At 38.8% G+C, this 17,596-nt stretch overlaps 1 protein-coding gene across 1 annotated transcript in view; it reads right to left on the reverse strand.

The window, feature by feature from the left end:
* Positions 1–17,596, reverse strand: part of FAM135B (family with sequence similarity 135 member B) — a 190,906-nt gene that overhangs the window by 87,012 nt on the left and 86,298 nt on the right. The window contains exon 3 of the mRNA XM_085053635.1: positions 14,948–15,027. Within this exon, the coding sequence (XP_084909761.1) occupies positions 14,948–15,027 (80 nt within the window). The remainder of the gene's footprint in view (positions 1–14,947; positions 15,028–17,596) is intronic.

The following is a 17,596-nucleotide window of genomic DNA, read 5'->3' on the forward strand; positions in this document are numbered from 1 at the left end:
ATTGTGTTATTTGTAGCAGAGATTTTTCATGTCCCACAAATATACTACTACTACTTTATCAGTGTTTGAATGGAGTTATTTTACTACTTTCCACTACCTAAGAGGGAGGGAAGTAATCCTTGGTATTTTTTAAAAGGTCACATGGAAAAAACTCAACATACTTCTTAGAGACTACTGATGAGGTTCCCCAGATCTACTTCATATCACCAGTGCCCTTTGGTTGCACCCACTAGCCTTGAACAAAATTTTTAGGGTGGCATCTGTCTCATTTTCGTCACTGGAAAGGCAAGCAACTAATTTAAGTTGATTTTTTTTTTTGTAATATCAATGACAAGAAATCAAGACCTAATAGCAGGAATCACTGTAACCTAAATCTGCTCCTTCAGAAATGGGGAACGAAGTCCTTCCAGGGCTGCTTAGAAAGGAAACTTGCACTATAACCTTACTTAGGCTACTTGACCTGACTCCAAGGCTACCCAAGTCTGTAATTATTGCTAAAATTACATGAAAAACTCCCATTCCTTCTCCTGGAATTGGGAATACAATGCCAAGACCATCAAACAGAGATGCAAGAGATGATTCTAGCCTATCAGGGGTATGATAAAAAATGTACCTGCAAAACTCAAATCTAAAGCAAAATTATATTCACCTTCATAAATGGCTTCTAGGTGAAGTGTGAGATGAGAGATAACAGATGGGCAGACATAAATAGACAAATCCAGGAAATTAGGAGATGATATTTGTCTCCATGACTGGAAGTACTCTCAGCCCAACTTGGCTGAACTTGCTGAGACCTTCACCTTCACCAAAGCACCATTACTGTTGGAAAACTTCATACTATTCTGGGAAGAGAGGAGGCTCAGGGAGAACCTCAGTCAGTAGCTTCCATTACTAGCCCAGATAAAACTTGAACTCCAGTTATACAGTTTTCCAGCTCCTGAGATGGCTTGCAGACAAAACCACAACATAGATGTTGGCCAACATCTGTGCAGGGATTTATGTGGGGTTTTTTTGGATGAAAATTATGGGAAATAAACTTGGCATGATTCCAACCATTGCACAAGAGAGAATGGTGCCAATCCTCCTAAGATAACAGCCAGCAAACTTCTTTCAGAGCAAGAAGCAGGATGAGTAACATGCAGTGTGCTGGCAAAGAGATATTTAGCTCAAGTGCAGGCTCTCAGGAGGTAAGTTAGTTCAGGAAAGGTGTTTATCAGGTCACAGAATGCACCAGGACAGAGCCAGGCTAAAGATCTTCAATATGTTTTTGTGCTTGGCAGTACAGACAAAAGCTCCTGTTTACCTCACAAGAACCTGGTCTCAAAGCTGAGTTAACTCACAATAACGAGACATGCTGAGATGTGCAGATGGAAAGTGTTATACAGAAGTGGCAAGACCTAGTAGCTGTTGAGGAAAAAATACCAAATAATTTATCAATGTATCTGAGCTGTTTAAGATGAAATAGGTCTTTATCTCACATTTTAATTGGTTTGCCCTGTTCCTTCTGAAGACATAAATATGCATCTTCCTCTATACCCATGACAGGCATTAAGTTCAAGTTTCCCAGGAAATTGAAGAGCATTGCCCAGTAAATAGGAAAGTGTCATCTGCCTAAGGGCAGCCCCAAGGTGAAAAAGGTATTAAAGAGAAAAATTTCCACTGAAGTAGTATCTGGCTGCTTATATTGTGCTACTCAGGTACTGTGCAAAAGGGATGTAACTAAACTGGTGGTGGAAGCGATTTTTGTTGTTTGACTTTTAAAACTCCTTCCGTCTGAACAGCCCTTAACTGCACACTCATCTCCACTGGTCTCTGTTTCATATTCACAAATTGTGCACCCAGTGTGCTTTGATGGACACAGAGGGTCTTGGAGCAAGTGAGGCAGTGCAGCTTCCTCCCATGGGGTGTCAGTCTGAGCTCCAAGGGAGCTCTGCAGTCATCTGTGCTCAGCATCCTCTGGACATGGAGCCAGAGGTGCCTGTCACTGACCAGACTCTCTGAGAGAAGTCTCCCACATTGGAGTGCAGGTGAAATCAGAATAGTTTTAGTGGGCATGTAAAATAACTAGTTTTAAGTTTTCCTTTATATATAAAAAGAGGACGAGTTCTAGATCTCCCCCTTCCCTCCCTCACTGTGTCACCCACACTGGAGTGCTGAGGGACAACCCCTTCCACCATGCTGTCCCTTATTTCTTGCTGTGAAGGACTGTAGTGCTGCTGAAACTCCAGAGCTACTGGCTGTATTCAGACTGCCAAAAGCAGAAATTGGTTCACTGCTGAAGATTTTCCAAATGCATACTAGTAAATTCTGACATGTTAATGTACAGAGGTTCAGGGGAAAATATGTTCAGGAGCAGAATTATTCTCCTAATTTTGGATGTGGTACAGCAGCTATGATGAAGTTGCAGAATACTTCCATTTAGGACATCAGCCACATTTAAAACCTCCCACCTAGAGGAGAAGTCAGTGGTTTTAATTACATTAACAGGCTCCCAGATTACTGTTATCACTGCAACTCATTACACTGTGTAGTAGAAATAGTAGGTCAAACACTTCCCTCTTTAGATCCCTAAAATGTGAACAAACCACAAAAAGTTTCAAAACCATAAATAATTATCTACTCTCCTGCACTGTCACATATCCCCAAAAAATCAAATCTCTTTATATTAAGTAATTAAGTTTCACAATACCCTTATGATACAGCTACAATTAACCCCATTGCACATATTGGGAAACTAAAACAGAGAGAAGCTGATTGCTCAGGATCAAAGCTGGGGAAAAGAGCCTAGCACTCATAGGAATTAAGGACTAATAAATCCTCCTAGGTCCTCAACTCCTCCAGCAATCACATTCCACACAGACATAGCCCAGTGCTACAAAGACTCAGGGCTTTTTTCTTCTGTTAAGTTCTGTCCTGGGGTTCTGCTTCTGATGTTCACTGGCTTGGGTGAGGGCACTGGATGTGGGTGGTTGAACACGGACACTGGGTACTATCCATAGATAGGGGTTTTTGGTGTGTTATTTAACCAAACGAAATGTCAGTGACACAGAAATCTTCTCTACACTGTCCTTTCAATTGAGTTTCTTTTGTAACAGCAACAAATGCTGAAATAATTTTTGAGCACCTAAATATGAGTAACAATTTCATTTGACTGTTTCTTCTAACATAATGAGGAAGATTAATCCTTGTTCTGAAGGGATAATGTGTTTATATCCTGTATGTTTTTTTTTCTAATTAACTTTGTTTGTTTTTTTGTTTGAATGTTAGCTTTTGATACTAACAGCTGCTACTAACACCTTTCCTTTCAGATGAAAAACCAGAAGACAGACTACTGTCCCTCAGGTACACTCTTTGCTTCTCATGTTACACTTTCTGTATTATCCACAGCATTATAAAATACTCTTGTGAAACAGATGTCTCTCAAAGTTATAGCCTGCAATGCTAGAGTAAAAAATGATGGCCCAGAGTTGCTGGAGACTGATTTTATCACTTTCTACTCTGACACAGAAAGATGTAGTGAGTCGACTACTCCACTGAACTCCCCACTTTATATGCAGCCCTCGGAGGAACATTTAAATGGACACCATGTAATTTCAGGGAGTTTTATGATCTTACCAGTGGAGGGGGTTGTGGTAGCAAATTTTACTACTCCTTATGACTTCCCACAGAGATATGCAAGGGGAAGAATAAGTTACACATCATCTGCAGTAGAATGTGAGCTTTTACCACCTGTCTGTAAAAGCCAAGTATGTAATCTTGAACTTCCTTAGTTCCTGTTTCCTATTGCATCATTTTTATGCTACCAGGTACATAATTTAAAATCACAGTGAAACCATGGGTTTTCCTAACACTTTTCCCCAGTCTATCAAACAAGATAACCTATTAAGGCAACATGTTATCTGATAAATAAGCAGGATCTATTTAAGCCAACAGGACCGTTTGTAAGTTTTAAGTTATAAATCAACATTTTACTACACAGGATTTTACATCAGTCACCAGAGAAAGTGCCTGTTTCTGACAGATTAGATCATATTCACAAATATAAGGTTTCTTATAGGGTGGAGAAAGTTGTTTGTTCATGGCACAAGAAAGACTCAAATTTACATGAAGAAATCAAGGAACTAAATGTGGTCTTGTTCCCCCAAAGCTTGCACCTGTTTTAGCCTGTTTGAGCCATTTGGCTTGTTATGGTGCTTCAAGTGCTTCCCATCATTTCTGCAAGTGCAGAAACAATATAAATTGAAAAATCCTGCTCAGGATACAACTTGCTTTTAGTCTGCAGCAAAGGTGTAAAAACTTTGTATGAAATCCAAGACCAAAAGGGTAGTTTAGTTGTATATAAACATTCAGACATTCCTTCTGCATGTGAGATCTGTAGGAAAGGAAGTGTTGAGTTCCAGCATTGTCTGCAGGCTCCATAGTGTCACACCAACAGGGAATGCAAGTCCAAAGAGGATAAAGAGAACTGTTCTCCTGTTCTTCAATATGTTACACAAATCTGGTGTCTCACTCACCTCAGGCCTCTATCTTCTCATCTAGTTTGTTATAATTCCCTTGAATTCCCCAAAATTCCCTCAACCTTTTTGTTAGAGAGAGAGCAAGATCAGGTCTTGTAGGCAGCGAGCGGCTCAAGGCTGTTGTTCAAACCAGATTCACCCTCCATGCAAATGGATCTCAGGCAACAAAATCTAAAGCAAGACTGGGCTTTTCCCCCTGGGACAAATGGTAAAATGCCAAGGCTGACCAGTGCATCTAAGCACAATCTATTCAATTTAATCCAATTTAAATGTAAGCATTTGAAGGGCAATCTCAATCCAGCAAAAGTGCCTATGCTTAAAGGGACCAATTTAGTTGCATTTCTTCACACACTTAATGGGTAGATAAGGCAATGGTAAACAGAAAATTGAAATTGCTGCATTCAAACCCATACTCTTTGTTCATTCTGATCATGACAATTCAAATGTAAAATCATTGATTCATTGGATAGTTTGAATTGGAAGGTACCATTGAAGTTTACTTAATTCCAACCTCACTTCTGTGGCAAGGATATCTTTCACAAGATTATGTGGGTAAAAGTCCTCTCCAACTGATCATATCTGAACTTTTTAGCTTCTTTCAGCAATGAGAAAAAGAAAAAGCAGATGAATACAAATTAAAACTACAAGAGCAGACATAAATCTCTGATTACAGCTTCTAGAAAGGCAGTGAGTATTCCAATTGTTTCTACTATAAAGTTATTCACAGAAAACAGGAAAATTCTTTCTCTCAAGTGGAAATGGAAAAGAAAAACCCAAACAAATGACAAACCTAACCCAAAAGTAGCAACACCAACCCACCTGCCACCTTTTAAAACTTTATATTGAACATATTTCTCCAAAGAAATATCACAATTCACATACTGGAGCTTGCTTTGCACACAAAGCACTGGCTAAAACTCCATGGCTTAGGTTTAGAGCATTGCAGATGAGCTATAAAAATGGCTGTTTCTGGACAGAAAAGAATTCATGCACAAATCACCCAGAACTTTCCACTCTCATTGTGGCATCATTACTCTACCTGGGACATGGCTTTTACTCAGATGGAATATTTTGAGGCAGCTACTAGAGGGTGTATGCCTCTAGCTATTTGGATTCCTTTTGCTTATCTTACATGTTTGGAAAGTTATTCAATTATATATACATTTGCACCTCTGAAGCAGTGCAATCATTTTACAGATAAGACACAGTTTGTCCTGCTGTCTGTGCTCCCTGACTCTTCCTAGACTGTAGGAATTTTCAGAGCAATCCCTGTCAGTGATATCAACGGGAAATTAAAGCAACCAGCATTCCTTGGCTAGAATAGTAAATTAAGCAAATCTTTCTAAAAGGCCCATGTGCAGACTGGAATGCACAGAAAGTTCTCTCATTTTTCTAATTCGTGGTCACATCTCATACAACTGTGTTAAGCTTCAGAGGAACTGACCACAGAGTTATGTCCTAGAGATCTGTTAATAGCATAGAATGCTTTGCTGACCCTCAAATTCAGCTCCTGGTTTGTCAGAATTCAAACCCAGCTTCTGCTTCTCAGGATATTTTTAGTTAATTTATGAGATTTATGCTGAAAATATAGTCATAGTTTCAGTCTTACAAAATATAAATAAACAAACTACACCACTTCCACAACTTCATTTTCAATTAATAAATTACAGTGCCATTACAGAACGAAAATCCTAATTCTTTTTTTTTTACATAATACAGTGGGTTTTCTTTTTTTCTATTAGTGCCAGAAAGAACTTATAAGAAAAGAACAAGAAAGGTGTTCTCACACTGGAGTCTTCTATTTGCTCTTATTTTTCACCCTGAAAAAAATCCTTCAGGAGCATTATGCAAAATCCTGAATCAAGACGCCATCTTTCATTATTTGCTGGGAAAGACAAGAGCAACCATCTTCTTTCTATGTTGACTATGTCACCTTTTCTGCCTTTTATTATTACTTGCCTAATTTGCATACATACATGAAGGCTCAAACTGCAATCACAGCCTTTTTGTGCCAAGTCTCTTACAAGCACAATGGAAATGTCTCTCTCTGCAAAAGTTCCTTCAACTTCTTTTATAGTAAATGGACAGAAATAGGTGTGATTCAACTCATCTTAAAATAGATATGTTAAATCACTCCCTAAAATTACCTGTTTCTCTCCTCTGGCTATAAAGGGAGGCTGGTTGATTAGCTTAGGTAGAGACACCCACAGCACAGATTTCAGCACTTAGATAAGATTATTTTTACCATTAGCCACAGATTTCCAGGGCTTCTTCCATCTCACAGCCATAACTCAGTTTACAGATGATTTATTTCCTGCCCCTCAGATATAGCCTAACATATCATTATGAAACAACTATTTCCTGCTGGCATAGAAAGCTTGGTGAAATAAGGGTTGTTAGAAAGCTAATATATAAATCATGGAAGATACCCTCCCCAGGGAAGGACCATTATTACCTGTAGCTGGTAAGAGTATATACACATATGTTCTAACAAATGAATATTGACTTCTTACTTAACAACTGTTATTTAAACTGACATCCAACTGTCATCTCTAGATCTCTGAACACTTAAATCCTAAATTTTTAAGATGTTCTGTAACCCATAGTCACTAGGAAATGCTGACAACCTGTATTTTCAAGGAACCATCACTCCCTGCAGCATGTCTGTAATCTCTAATGATATGTCAAGCAGAACACAGGGACATAATCCACCATTCAAATGATTTTTTTAAAGAAAGTCTTAAAAATACTTGTAGTCTCCATACAAAAATACAGTTGTACCTTCCTGCAATAGTAATAAGTTAGTTCTTATAGATCCCAAAGTCTTTAATCTCAGATGAATAGTAACACTTTGTGTTTGTCCCCTTGGTTGTGTAACAAATTCTTTACTGCAGAATTACCTGCTAAACATGAAAGTAAGACATGAATAGGCTGAGATAAATGAGAGTGTAATCACACTAAATGATCTTCTTACTGAGGAATCCCTCTAACACCTGACTACAGGCAGGCTGCATGCTCCTTCATATAATCCCTCACACCCTTCTGCATTTTAGATCCATGGAAGATCATCCCTTAATTGGGGATTCACAGCCTTCAACAAAGGTGCCTGTGCCCTTTCTTTTAGGAGTTTAACTATCTAAAAAAATGTAAAAAGCAGCTTTTGGAAACACAAAGATGGCAGCAGAAAGAGCAGATGACAGCCAGTTGGGCAGGAGTGTTGATCTGCTGGAGGGTGGGAAGGCTCCACAGAGGGATCTCTTCAGGCTGGATCAATGGATCTCAATTGTATGGAGTGGTGAGGTGGAGGTTGTTCTGTTCTGCCAGGTAATGAGTGATATCACAAAGGGAAAGGCTTCAAGTTGAGCCAGGAGGTTCAGATTGGATATTAGGAAAATTTCTTCACAGAAAGGGTTGTCAAGCACTGGAAGGGGATGCCCAGGGATGTGGTTTGGTCACCATCCCTGGAGGTATTTAAAAGACATGGATGTGGCACTTGGGGACATTATTTAGCGGTGGTCTTGCATTAATGGTTGGATTCAATCGTCTCAGGGGTCTTTAAATAAAAAATATTCTATAAAAACACTCAGTTGTGCTATTTAGTATTTCTTAGCTAACAAAAATCCAGCATAGGAGCATCTTCTACAGAATTTTCTAGTGTTTTCTAGACCTCTTTTGAGTGTGTCATATTCCCTTTGATATATCCCCCTTCAAGGGAATATGAGATTATTAGAGCTGCCAGTTACATGTGATACTGCTCTGAGTTCACACTGAATTCAAGTGATGCAGAACAAACATTCAGTTTTATCTATCATACCTCTAGAAAGACAATATACCCGTTCTTCAATCTTAGCACTAAATCTGCTGCACCAATATTCCAGGCACTTGAAGCTCACAGGAATTTACAGCTCCATGAACCACAAGGACAAACCCAGGTTTTGACTCTCATCACAGACTTCAAGGAGCTTTGTTGGTAAAACAGGGTTATCTCCTGCATACAATTCTGAGTACATTTTGCAGGGTTTTTTTTTCTCACATGAAATATATAAACATTTTATGTGTTAGTTCATAACAGTCAATTGTCAAGATTGTCACAATTTTTTGCAAGCTGTCCATTTTTATTGCCTTTTTGGCACTCAGTGAAGAGGAAATATTAGATCTTATTGTAGACTTTAAGCTTTGATATATTATTTAGTTTGCCCATTTTGACATCCCAGTTTCAAGTACCTTTCTGTTGAAACTTTAGTGTTCCATACTGAACAAAAAAATAAAGACTGCACTGAAACTCATAAGCAGTGACTTCTGAAAACTTAGGCTCTGAAATCAACAAACCAGGGTTGAACACGCCACATTTATCCTCATGTATTGAGTTGCAAGTCTGCTTTTCAGAAAGTTTGAAAACCCAGTTGCTGAAGGTTGAAAATACACATTCTTTGGCAGAGGAACACTCATGCAGACCCTCCAGGGCTAAAATAAGCCTACTTGGAAAGTGCAAAGACAACATTTTTCAGGCATGAACTCATTCAATGCATAATCATTTTCATATTTAAATATTTGAAGAGACGTGTTTTAGTTTTGAAATATTATGTTTAGCATATTTATATTTAGAATAAATGGAGATGTTATATCGCTAAAGAAGACACCATAATTTGGAAATTGCTTGATCAAAAGTTCAGGATGTTTTTTACCCTCAGTGTGACTTTTGATTAAAGCTGCACATTTCTGAGATGAAGCCTTTATCTTAACCTTGCCTTTTGACATTTTGAATTAGCCTCATGGAAAGAATTATATAAAACTGCCTCTCCACCCATACATAGATCCAGTGATGATAAAAAACAAGATGTCCTATTAATTTCCTTGTACAAAGGATCCTAACATAAATACAGTCTCTTATCACTGATTTGTTCTATAAACCAATGTTCATTTCTCAGACATGCTGAAATTTGAGATGATAGAATAACTGACTTGCTGTAGATCAGCAGAAAGTTTTCTTTCTTAAATGATTAATGCTTTGTGAAGACAAGCAGAATCTATGGGGGTTTGTATTGTTTATATCTGTTTCTGAACCCATTGCTAGTTCCCTAGGAGCCTTGTTAAGTAAGAGAATTCATCTCTGAAAGCCACAAATACTTTTCAGCTTCCATCTTTTGAGGCATTTATGAAAGGCCTTGACTGGAAGACAACTGAGACACAAACACACACACAAGTATCACATCAGTCAGACAGATCTTAGGTTTGCTCCTTTTCATTATTTTTTATCTGTTTCATTCTTCTTTTCTCTTGGAATATCATGGGATTAGTTCTGTTTAGATCATGAATTAACAATTCTTAAAATGTCTGATCATAGAATCATAAAATGGTTTGGGTTGCAAGGGACCTTAAAGATCACCTCATTCCAATCCCTTTGTCATAGGCAGGGACACCTTCCACTAGACCAGGTTGCTCAGGGCTCCATCCACCCTGGTTTTTAATTTTTCCAGGGATGGGGTCATCTCCTGTGACCTCACAACTGAAGTTTTCTAAGACAACTCATCCTCAAAATACTTTCTCTCGCAGTGAAGCCCCTCTGGATATAATTTGTATTTATCAGTTATGCTTTATTTCATATATAAAATGTATATTTATTATCAGATTACTTTTAATAAACCTTGAAAACAAAACACTGTGTTTGCTAAAGCATAAATTTCTTCCCCTTTTCTTCATATTTCAAAAACAGTAACCTTACCTTCACTTAATGGAGGAAGAAATTACCTTTCAAAAAGTTGTTGAAACTAATGACTGCAATTTCATACTGTTCCACAAGTCATGGTGTTGTTTCTCCTTGCTCTAATGAGCAACTAATTGCAACTGTTTGTTTTGACTGCATTAAGAAGCCATTTAAAAGAAAAGGTTTCTCTTTAATAATCAAAGTAGAATTTTTTCACTGGGAACTGAGATAATCTGATATTAATGAAGAGATTAAGGACCACTGCTTGTTTATTAAAAACAGGTACAAACAATTATGGAGCATATCAGAAATGCAAATAGCCCTTCAAATTATATCTTAGGTGCAAAGTAGCCACAGAATTGATTTAATTAAATAATTTAATTTATAGGAAAAGGAATTAAATGTAGATTATCATGAACTTGAATAGTTCAGACAGATTACAGCAATGGCCTTCATTTTAGGGACATGGGTTAGTGGTGCACTTTAATGTGTTAGGTTACTGGTTGAACAAAATCTTAGAGAGATCTTTTCTAACCTAAGTGATTCTATGATTCCATGATTTTCTGATACTCCTGCTTTTGTTGTTTTTTTTTTTTTATTTGCATGCCACAATTGAGATTCTGCTTCTTCTTGTCACCTGAAGTCAGGTATTCCATTTTATGAAAAAGCATAAAATCGTGGATACATGAAACACCTCTATATCAACAATAAAAAGAGTTAAAGTGTAATGGCAATCACAGCTACTTTTTCTTGAGTTGTCTGGAAGAAATATTGTATCTTATCTCCCCTGCCTTTTATGAGAAAAATGAAGAAAGAACCACATTGCTTGGCTGTCCTTTGCTTTCTGCACTTTTAAACAATAACCCAATTTAATTGACTAAAATTAGATGGAAGACTTCTACAATCTAATAAAGATTAGCATAGCCGGTGATAATTTTTCTTAAATACTTTGTATTACTTGTAATTACATTTTCTGGTCAAGTTTTCAAAAGTATTTGTCTTTTGGAGTTTTGAGAATTGATAATGTGGTACTTCTGGACAGAGAAAAAAACGGAAATCAGGACACAAATCAAAGTCCTGAGTAATTTCTTTAGTTATATGCCATGCAAAATAATTTTTTTCCTAATCTTCACCCAGAAAAACAATTTCCTTAGCCTGTAAGGTAAACAAGTAGGCAAGCTGGTAGCAAACAACTATCCCTGGTTGCAGTACATGGGAGTGAGGCAGAGTGGGTTGAAAACCAGAACTTACAAAGAAACCTGCCAGCAACTTTCACTACTAAAGAATAATTCTCCCCCAAAACAGTAATGCATTCAAGTGGTGTGTAGGCTACTGCAAAACACTGAAGAGGAAATAGAAATTTATATTCTTTCAGTGATTGGGCTTATCAGTTATCTTCAATGATGTAATTCACCCTCACACTCTCTGTTGGCAATAATGCTGCCAAGATTTATCCCATGCATAGCGGGTTCCCTAACTCATCCTCTTCTGTACTGTTCTGGTCTCCATTTACCTCTCTTCCATACAGTGCAAAAAATCAGGATAAAACAACTAATCCTAAATGTTTCTGAGCAGTGTTCTTTCTCCCAATGTTTTGAGTAATGATCTTGTGTGCTTAAGGGCAAATAAAAATGTTTTACATACATGTTTCTAAGATAAGCTCCTTCAGTCTCTCAGCATGTGTCTGTAGCCTGGAAATTAATGAATGACTGCGTGTTCATTACTTCTGTGAATCCTTGCCCCAAAATTTATACAGTAGCTTCAAATCTTATGGAAGACACATAGTGGGTCATGAGATAAGTCAGCCTAGGAGCTAATTATACAAATTATAATTGTGAGATGGCATATTCACCTTCCCTGCTCCTCAAGCTGCTCATGTTTGGATCCCACAGACTGAGCCCACTGTGTGCTGCAGGCAGACACCATCACATGGTGACATTAACAAGCCACACTGCTGAAGAGCACCAGAGGCCAAAGCCCCAAAAATCCACTCAGAAAGGCATTTCTAGAGTTTAACTTCAGGACATCTCTGTGATAACTCAGCCCCGCAAGAGGGATGCTGAGGGCAATGGAGTTTGTGCTGTTATGAGCTGCACATGAATGAGCAGAGAGCATAATTTGTTCTTCACAAGCCCAAGGCAGGCTTCAGTCATGGTATCTGCTAAAAGACAGAAAGGTGAATTTTGTGGGGGTTCAAAACCTGCATGAGAGCAACTAAAGGCTGTGCACAGCAAGCCTTGTTCCTTCTCTGCTTTTCACAGCTGAAAAATGAGGAACATAATCCAGAACATAAGTCCTATGAGGAGCAGCTGAGGCAGCTGGGGTGGTTTAGTTTGGAGAGAAGAAGACTCAGGGGAGACCTCATAATTATCTATAACAGCCTGAAAAGGAAGTGGGGGTCAGCCTCTTCTCCCATACAACTTGTAATAGGACAATGGGAAATGACGGACTGAGTCAGGGGAGTTTCAGGTTGAATTTAAGGAAAAAATTTCTTCCCTGAAGGAGGGGGTAAGCATTGGAACAAACTCCCTGGGGAAGTGATGGAGTCACCATCCCCGGAAGTGTTCAAAAAACTAGAAGTGTCACTCCACTGTATGATTTCGTGGGCATGGTGGTATTCAGACCACAGGTGGACTTGATCTTGGAGGTCTTTTCCAAAATTTGTGTTTGCATGATTCCGTGAAAAGCCACCAGCCACCAGTCTTGTCTTTAAGGAAACACACCGTGCTAAAAATTCTTAGGAGTATGAATGAAATGTACATGTTTTTATGAATATACTTCTGTTCACAGCATATTCCTGTTCAGGCACCCTGGCTCAGTACAAGCTAATTGTCAGCCTTGAGGACCTGAGTGACCACACCAGAGTGGCTCTTGGGCTCCAGCACAGCTCTCCTGTGGTTTGACTGAGCCACAGAGCCCATCTCTTCTGAAATTGTAGACAGAATTTGGACCAGCTGTGGACCTTAGTGGGTCATCAAGGCTTTCTGTACAACCTGTCAGTCCTGTGCCATGGAAGGAGTTCTTTCTGTACACATCTGGTTGGTCACCACCACAGGACTACCCAATACAGATTTCAGTTTTCCTCCTCCTGAATTATTGAAAACCGTGGGGGTTTTTTTGCCTCTGTTGCTGGAAACATCTAGTGGGAAGCAAACATTGCTAATGCTGTCAGTTCCCAAGGTTTTATTGTAAATCCTGTACATTTAATAAAAATAAAAAAGCCATGTGCATTGGAAGATAAATAGTGTCTCTTATTTATTTTATATACTTACATATTTTATATATTTTATTACTGCATATATTCACAGATTTTACTTTATGAATTTACATAATCATTTCCAAAATATATTCTCAGTTTTCACAGATCCTACGAACCCGATAAGGGAAAGATTAAAAATACTTCCCTTAAACCAAACTCATGAATTCCACTTATTTTATAGTCATTCTTGCTGGCGAGGTAGGAGTTTATTCACTATTTTATATCACCCTTGTTCTGTTGTAATGTTATTTTAAGAGGAGTGTCTTATTGAAACATGCACAGCAATTTAATTAGCCCTATCCCAGCTATCCACACACTGAGAAAGATCAGTGGCACGAAAAAAACCTACATTATGGCCTGTGTACCTTTAAGTTCAGTCCCATTAAATAATGCTCTCTCGCAGATCTATGAAATCAATTAGGAAGTACTTGCAAAGATAGCCAAGGAGAAACTGTTTAAAGCCTTAATGGCTTAAATATCCCTTGTCTTGATGTTAGCCCTATAAAGCTATTAGAGCCCAGTCTGGATTGCATTAGCACTATGAAAGTCAACTACTAATCCTCTAACTGCACTGCCAGCCTTGCCTCTCCCTGCCCATGTGTCTATGTGAATTGTTTCTAGAAGAGGTGGAAGAATCTTCCGTGTTGTCTTGATGCTGAAGATATATGAGGAAGAAGATTTTTTTTTTTTAAAGTAAATATAAAAGGTAGTTTATTCCGAACAGGAATAGTTCAGCTTTTTTACTGTTTGTTATTGGTTTTTGCCCCAAGAAAGTAAAATTCTGGCTGTCTTCACGGGAGGTTATTTCATTAGTATAAGACTACTTATGCCAGACACTGCTAAAATTTGAGGACATTTCCAGAGATCAAAGGACCTCCAGAGGATTCTGGTTATACCAAGGGCAAATTACACTGGAATTTGGTGTAAAACAATTTTGTTTCTTCCTTGAGGGTTTTTCACTACAAGAAGAGTTTTCACTCCAAACCTAAACTAAATTTATTTATATATTCATGGATTTTTCAAGGGATATTCTTTATTCAGCTCTTGAGTTTGGGATGTTTTTTAATGTGATTCTTTTCAGATTTTGGTATAACTATTTGTGTTTTATAAAACCTGCCTAATAATTTTGCATTTTAATTGAACTAGACTTCCAATTTGAACAATACCTTTTTTTTTCCTTAAAAAAGAGAGAGAGGGAACTTTAAATACCTAAAATGGTATGGAATTGAAAAATTGTCAGCAAGGAGTCACATATGAGAGAGATGCTTTCAGATAAGATGGTGAGAATTTCCTCTGCTTTTCTGACAGACACAAGCCCAATACCAGTCACAAACCCACACTGGAGCAGAGATATGAACAATTACAGATCATTAGGGAAATCTAGGTTTGGATCCCAATCCAGGCTCACCTGTTCCCCATACAGACTCTCCTTGTCCATGCTACCCCATTCCTCTGGGATCTGCTTACCTGTCTGTCCTGCAATTGTAGCAAACAGCCTGTGGGGAATCCTGGATGGGATCTTCAGTCCAGCTCTTATCTGGTAATACCTGGAGAGAAAGGATGAAAAATTACACACTGTTAGAGAAGTGATCTCTTGAACAAGCCTGAAATTCTGTGAGAGCACATCCTGGGCATCTGCACTCAGAAGTGCTCAAGAGAACAGGTATGATCAGGATCTTTTCTTCTGCTTTTTGGCTTTAATTAAAGAGGGTTTAATCTGGCCCCTCCTGGTTTACATCAGGCAGAGGGGACACAATGGCCTGATGTGTGAATAATGAGGAAAGACTGTGAAAAGCACTTGGCCTCCTGTAGGGAAAGGAAACACAGAAAAACATCTATGATAAAAGGCAATGATATCAGACAAGGAGTGACAAAATTTAATACAAAACAAAAACAAACAAAAAAATGAAACTTTAGTGGAAAGACAACAAAAGTGCCAATCTCACACCTGGTAACGTTCAAATTTTACATAGTGATTATCATTCTGCTGTTCCACATCAAGTCTACCTTATCAAGAAAATATTAATCATTTGCCCAGAGATGGTGTTGAGTATCCCTTACTGGAGATATTTCAGAACTGTCAGACACAATCCTGTGCCATGTGCTCTGGGGTGACCCTGCTGGAGCAGGGAGGTTGGATCAGATGCCCCACTGTGGTCCCTTGCATTCTGTAATTCTGTTAATTATATCTAAACCAGTTGTATTCTGGTTGGTTGTTATCCCATAGGGGATCCCTGTGTCACATGAAGACAGAAAAAGAAAGCATCAGCAGTTTCACTGGTTTATGTTGCACATATAATGATGACTATCCTGAGTTGGAAGAGACCCACAAGGATCATCGAGTCCAACTTCTGGCCATGCACAGAGCATCCCAAAAACCCCACCCTGTGTCTGAGAGCATTGTCCAAATGCTTCTGGAACTCCATCAGCTTTGGTGCTGTGACCACTTGCCTGGGAAGTTCCAGTGTCCAAAACATGAGCTCTGTCCAATCAGAGGAAAAAAACTCATCCTAGTCTTCCTTCATCACCACTTGCAGGGATGAGGAATATGAGGCAGTGTTCAGTACAGCACCCAATACAGGACATTGTAGCTCAGGATACCTCCTGTTTGCAGACCTCCCACTGCCCTGCTGTAACACCAGGTTGGTGTCAGTCTCCCTTTCTCTGAATTTTCCATCCTTTGGTGTCTTTGTTTATAAATCCTCTAATCCACTAGTATTTGCAGATAGTTTTGGTCTGATTTTTGTCCAAGCCTCTAAACACAAAAGTCCCTTTCAACCTAAACCATGCTCTTAACTCTATGAAAACACCAAGTTTTCTGTGAACTCCTGTATCAACAACGTTTCACACAGGTTACACTTATCAATAAAATCTTGGCTAGGTTTGTAATAGTGAATGAACTAGATCTGTCTCTATGAGGTTTAGAGCTGACGAAAGGGGTTTGATGGGGAGAAAACAAAACAAAACACAAAAAAACCCACTTCAGAGGCAATTGTGGTATGTCCTTCACAGCTGAAAGCCCATGTTACTCTACTTGCTCCAACTGGCAGCTCCTTCCCAACTGGGGTATAATTTCAGCACAACATTTAACATTTCTAGGTATCTGTTCTAGTCAAGAGCTTGGGCATGAAAACTCTGTTTACATTTTAGTTTTCAGAAAAGAAAATAAAAGCAGCTCATATTCTAAATACACACTACTCATAAAGTCTAATAACTTCCAAATATCAGTAACAGAGTATGGAAGTGGTGTTACACATTAGTGTAAGGGGACACTCCTCCATATGGAGATATTAAAGATTTATCATGTGCCCATTCCACTAGATCAATTCCAAAGAATAATATTCTGTAACTGTCTGACCATTTCTTTTTAGATTTTTGCTGCTCAAAATTGTGGTGGGTTATCCTTGGCTAACAACCAAATTCCAAACCACACGCTCTCTCCCTCCCCCTCAATCAACAGAACGGCAGGAGAAAATAGGCTCCAAAATAGGGCAACAGGGACATTGCTTACCAGTTACTGTCACAGGAAAAAGTGATTCACTTTCAGGGGAATTAATTTAATTTATTCGCTATTGGGTAGTAAGAAACAAATCCAAACATTAAAATTAAACTTCTCTCCAGCCCACTCCCTTCTCTCCAGGCTGTGCTTCACTCTTTCAGACTCCTCCCAAGCAGCTCAGGGCAATGGGAGTTACTGTCAGTCCATAAAAGCACCTCTGAGCTGCTCCATCCCATTCACACATTCCCTACTCCAACGTGGCTGCTTCCACAGGCTGCAGTTCCTTCAGGGAATATCTAACTAACTACCTACTGCCACACTATGATCATATCAGCTTTCCCTCATCGTGTGTCTCATGCTCAGAAGCATCTCACCTAAATATTTTCATTAAGAAACTAATTTCCAGTGGACTGGCTGGTGCTTCTGATTAAGCCACCTAAAGAGGGGGAGATTAGCCACAGGTGCCTCAGGTGACACTTTCATACAAGGAATCATGGAATCATAGAATGGTTTGGGTTGGAAGAGACCTAAAGGCCCATGTCATTCCACCCTCCTGCCATGGGCAGGGACACCTTCCACTAGACTAGGCTGCTCAGGTTCCCATCCAACCTGGCCTT

This window comes from Lichenostomus cassidix, chromosome 2 (genome assembly GCF_008360975.1).
Source record: "Lichenostomus cassidix isolate B80296 chromosome 2, HeHo_3.0, whole genome shotgun sequence".
NCBI lineage: Eukaryota > Metazoa > Chordata > Aves > Passeriformes > Meliphagidae > Lichenostomus > Lichenostomus cassidix.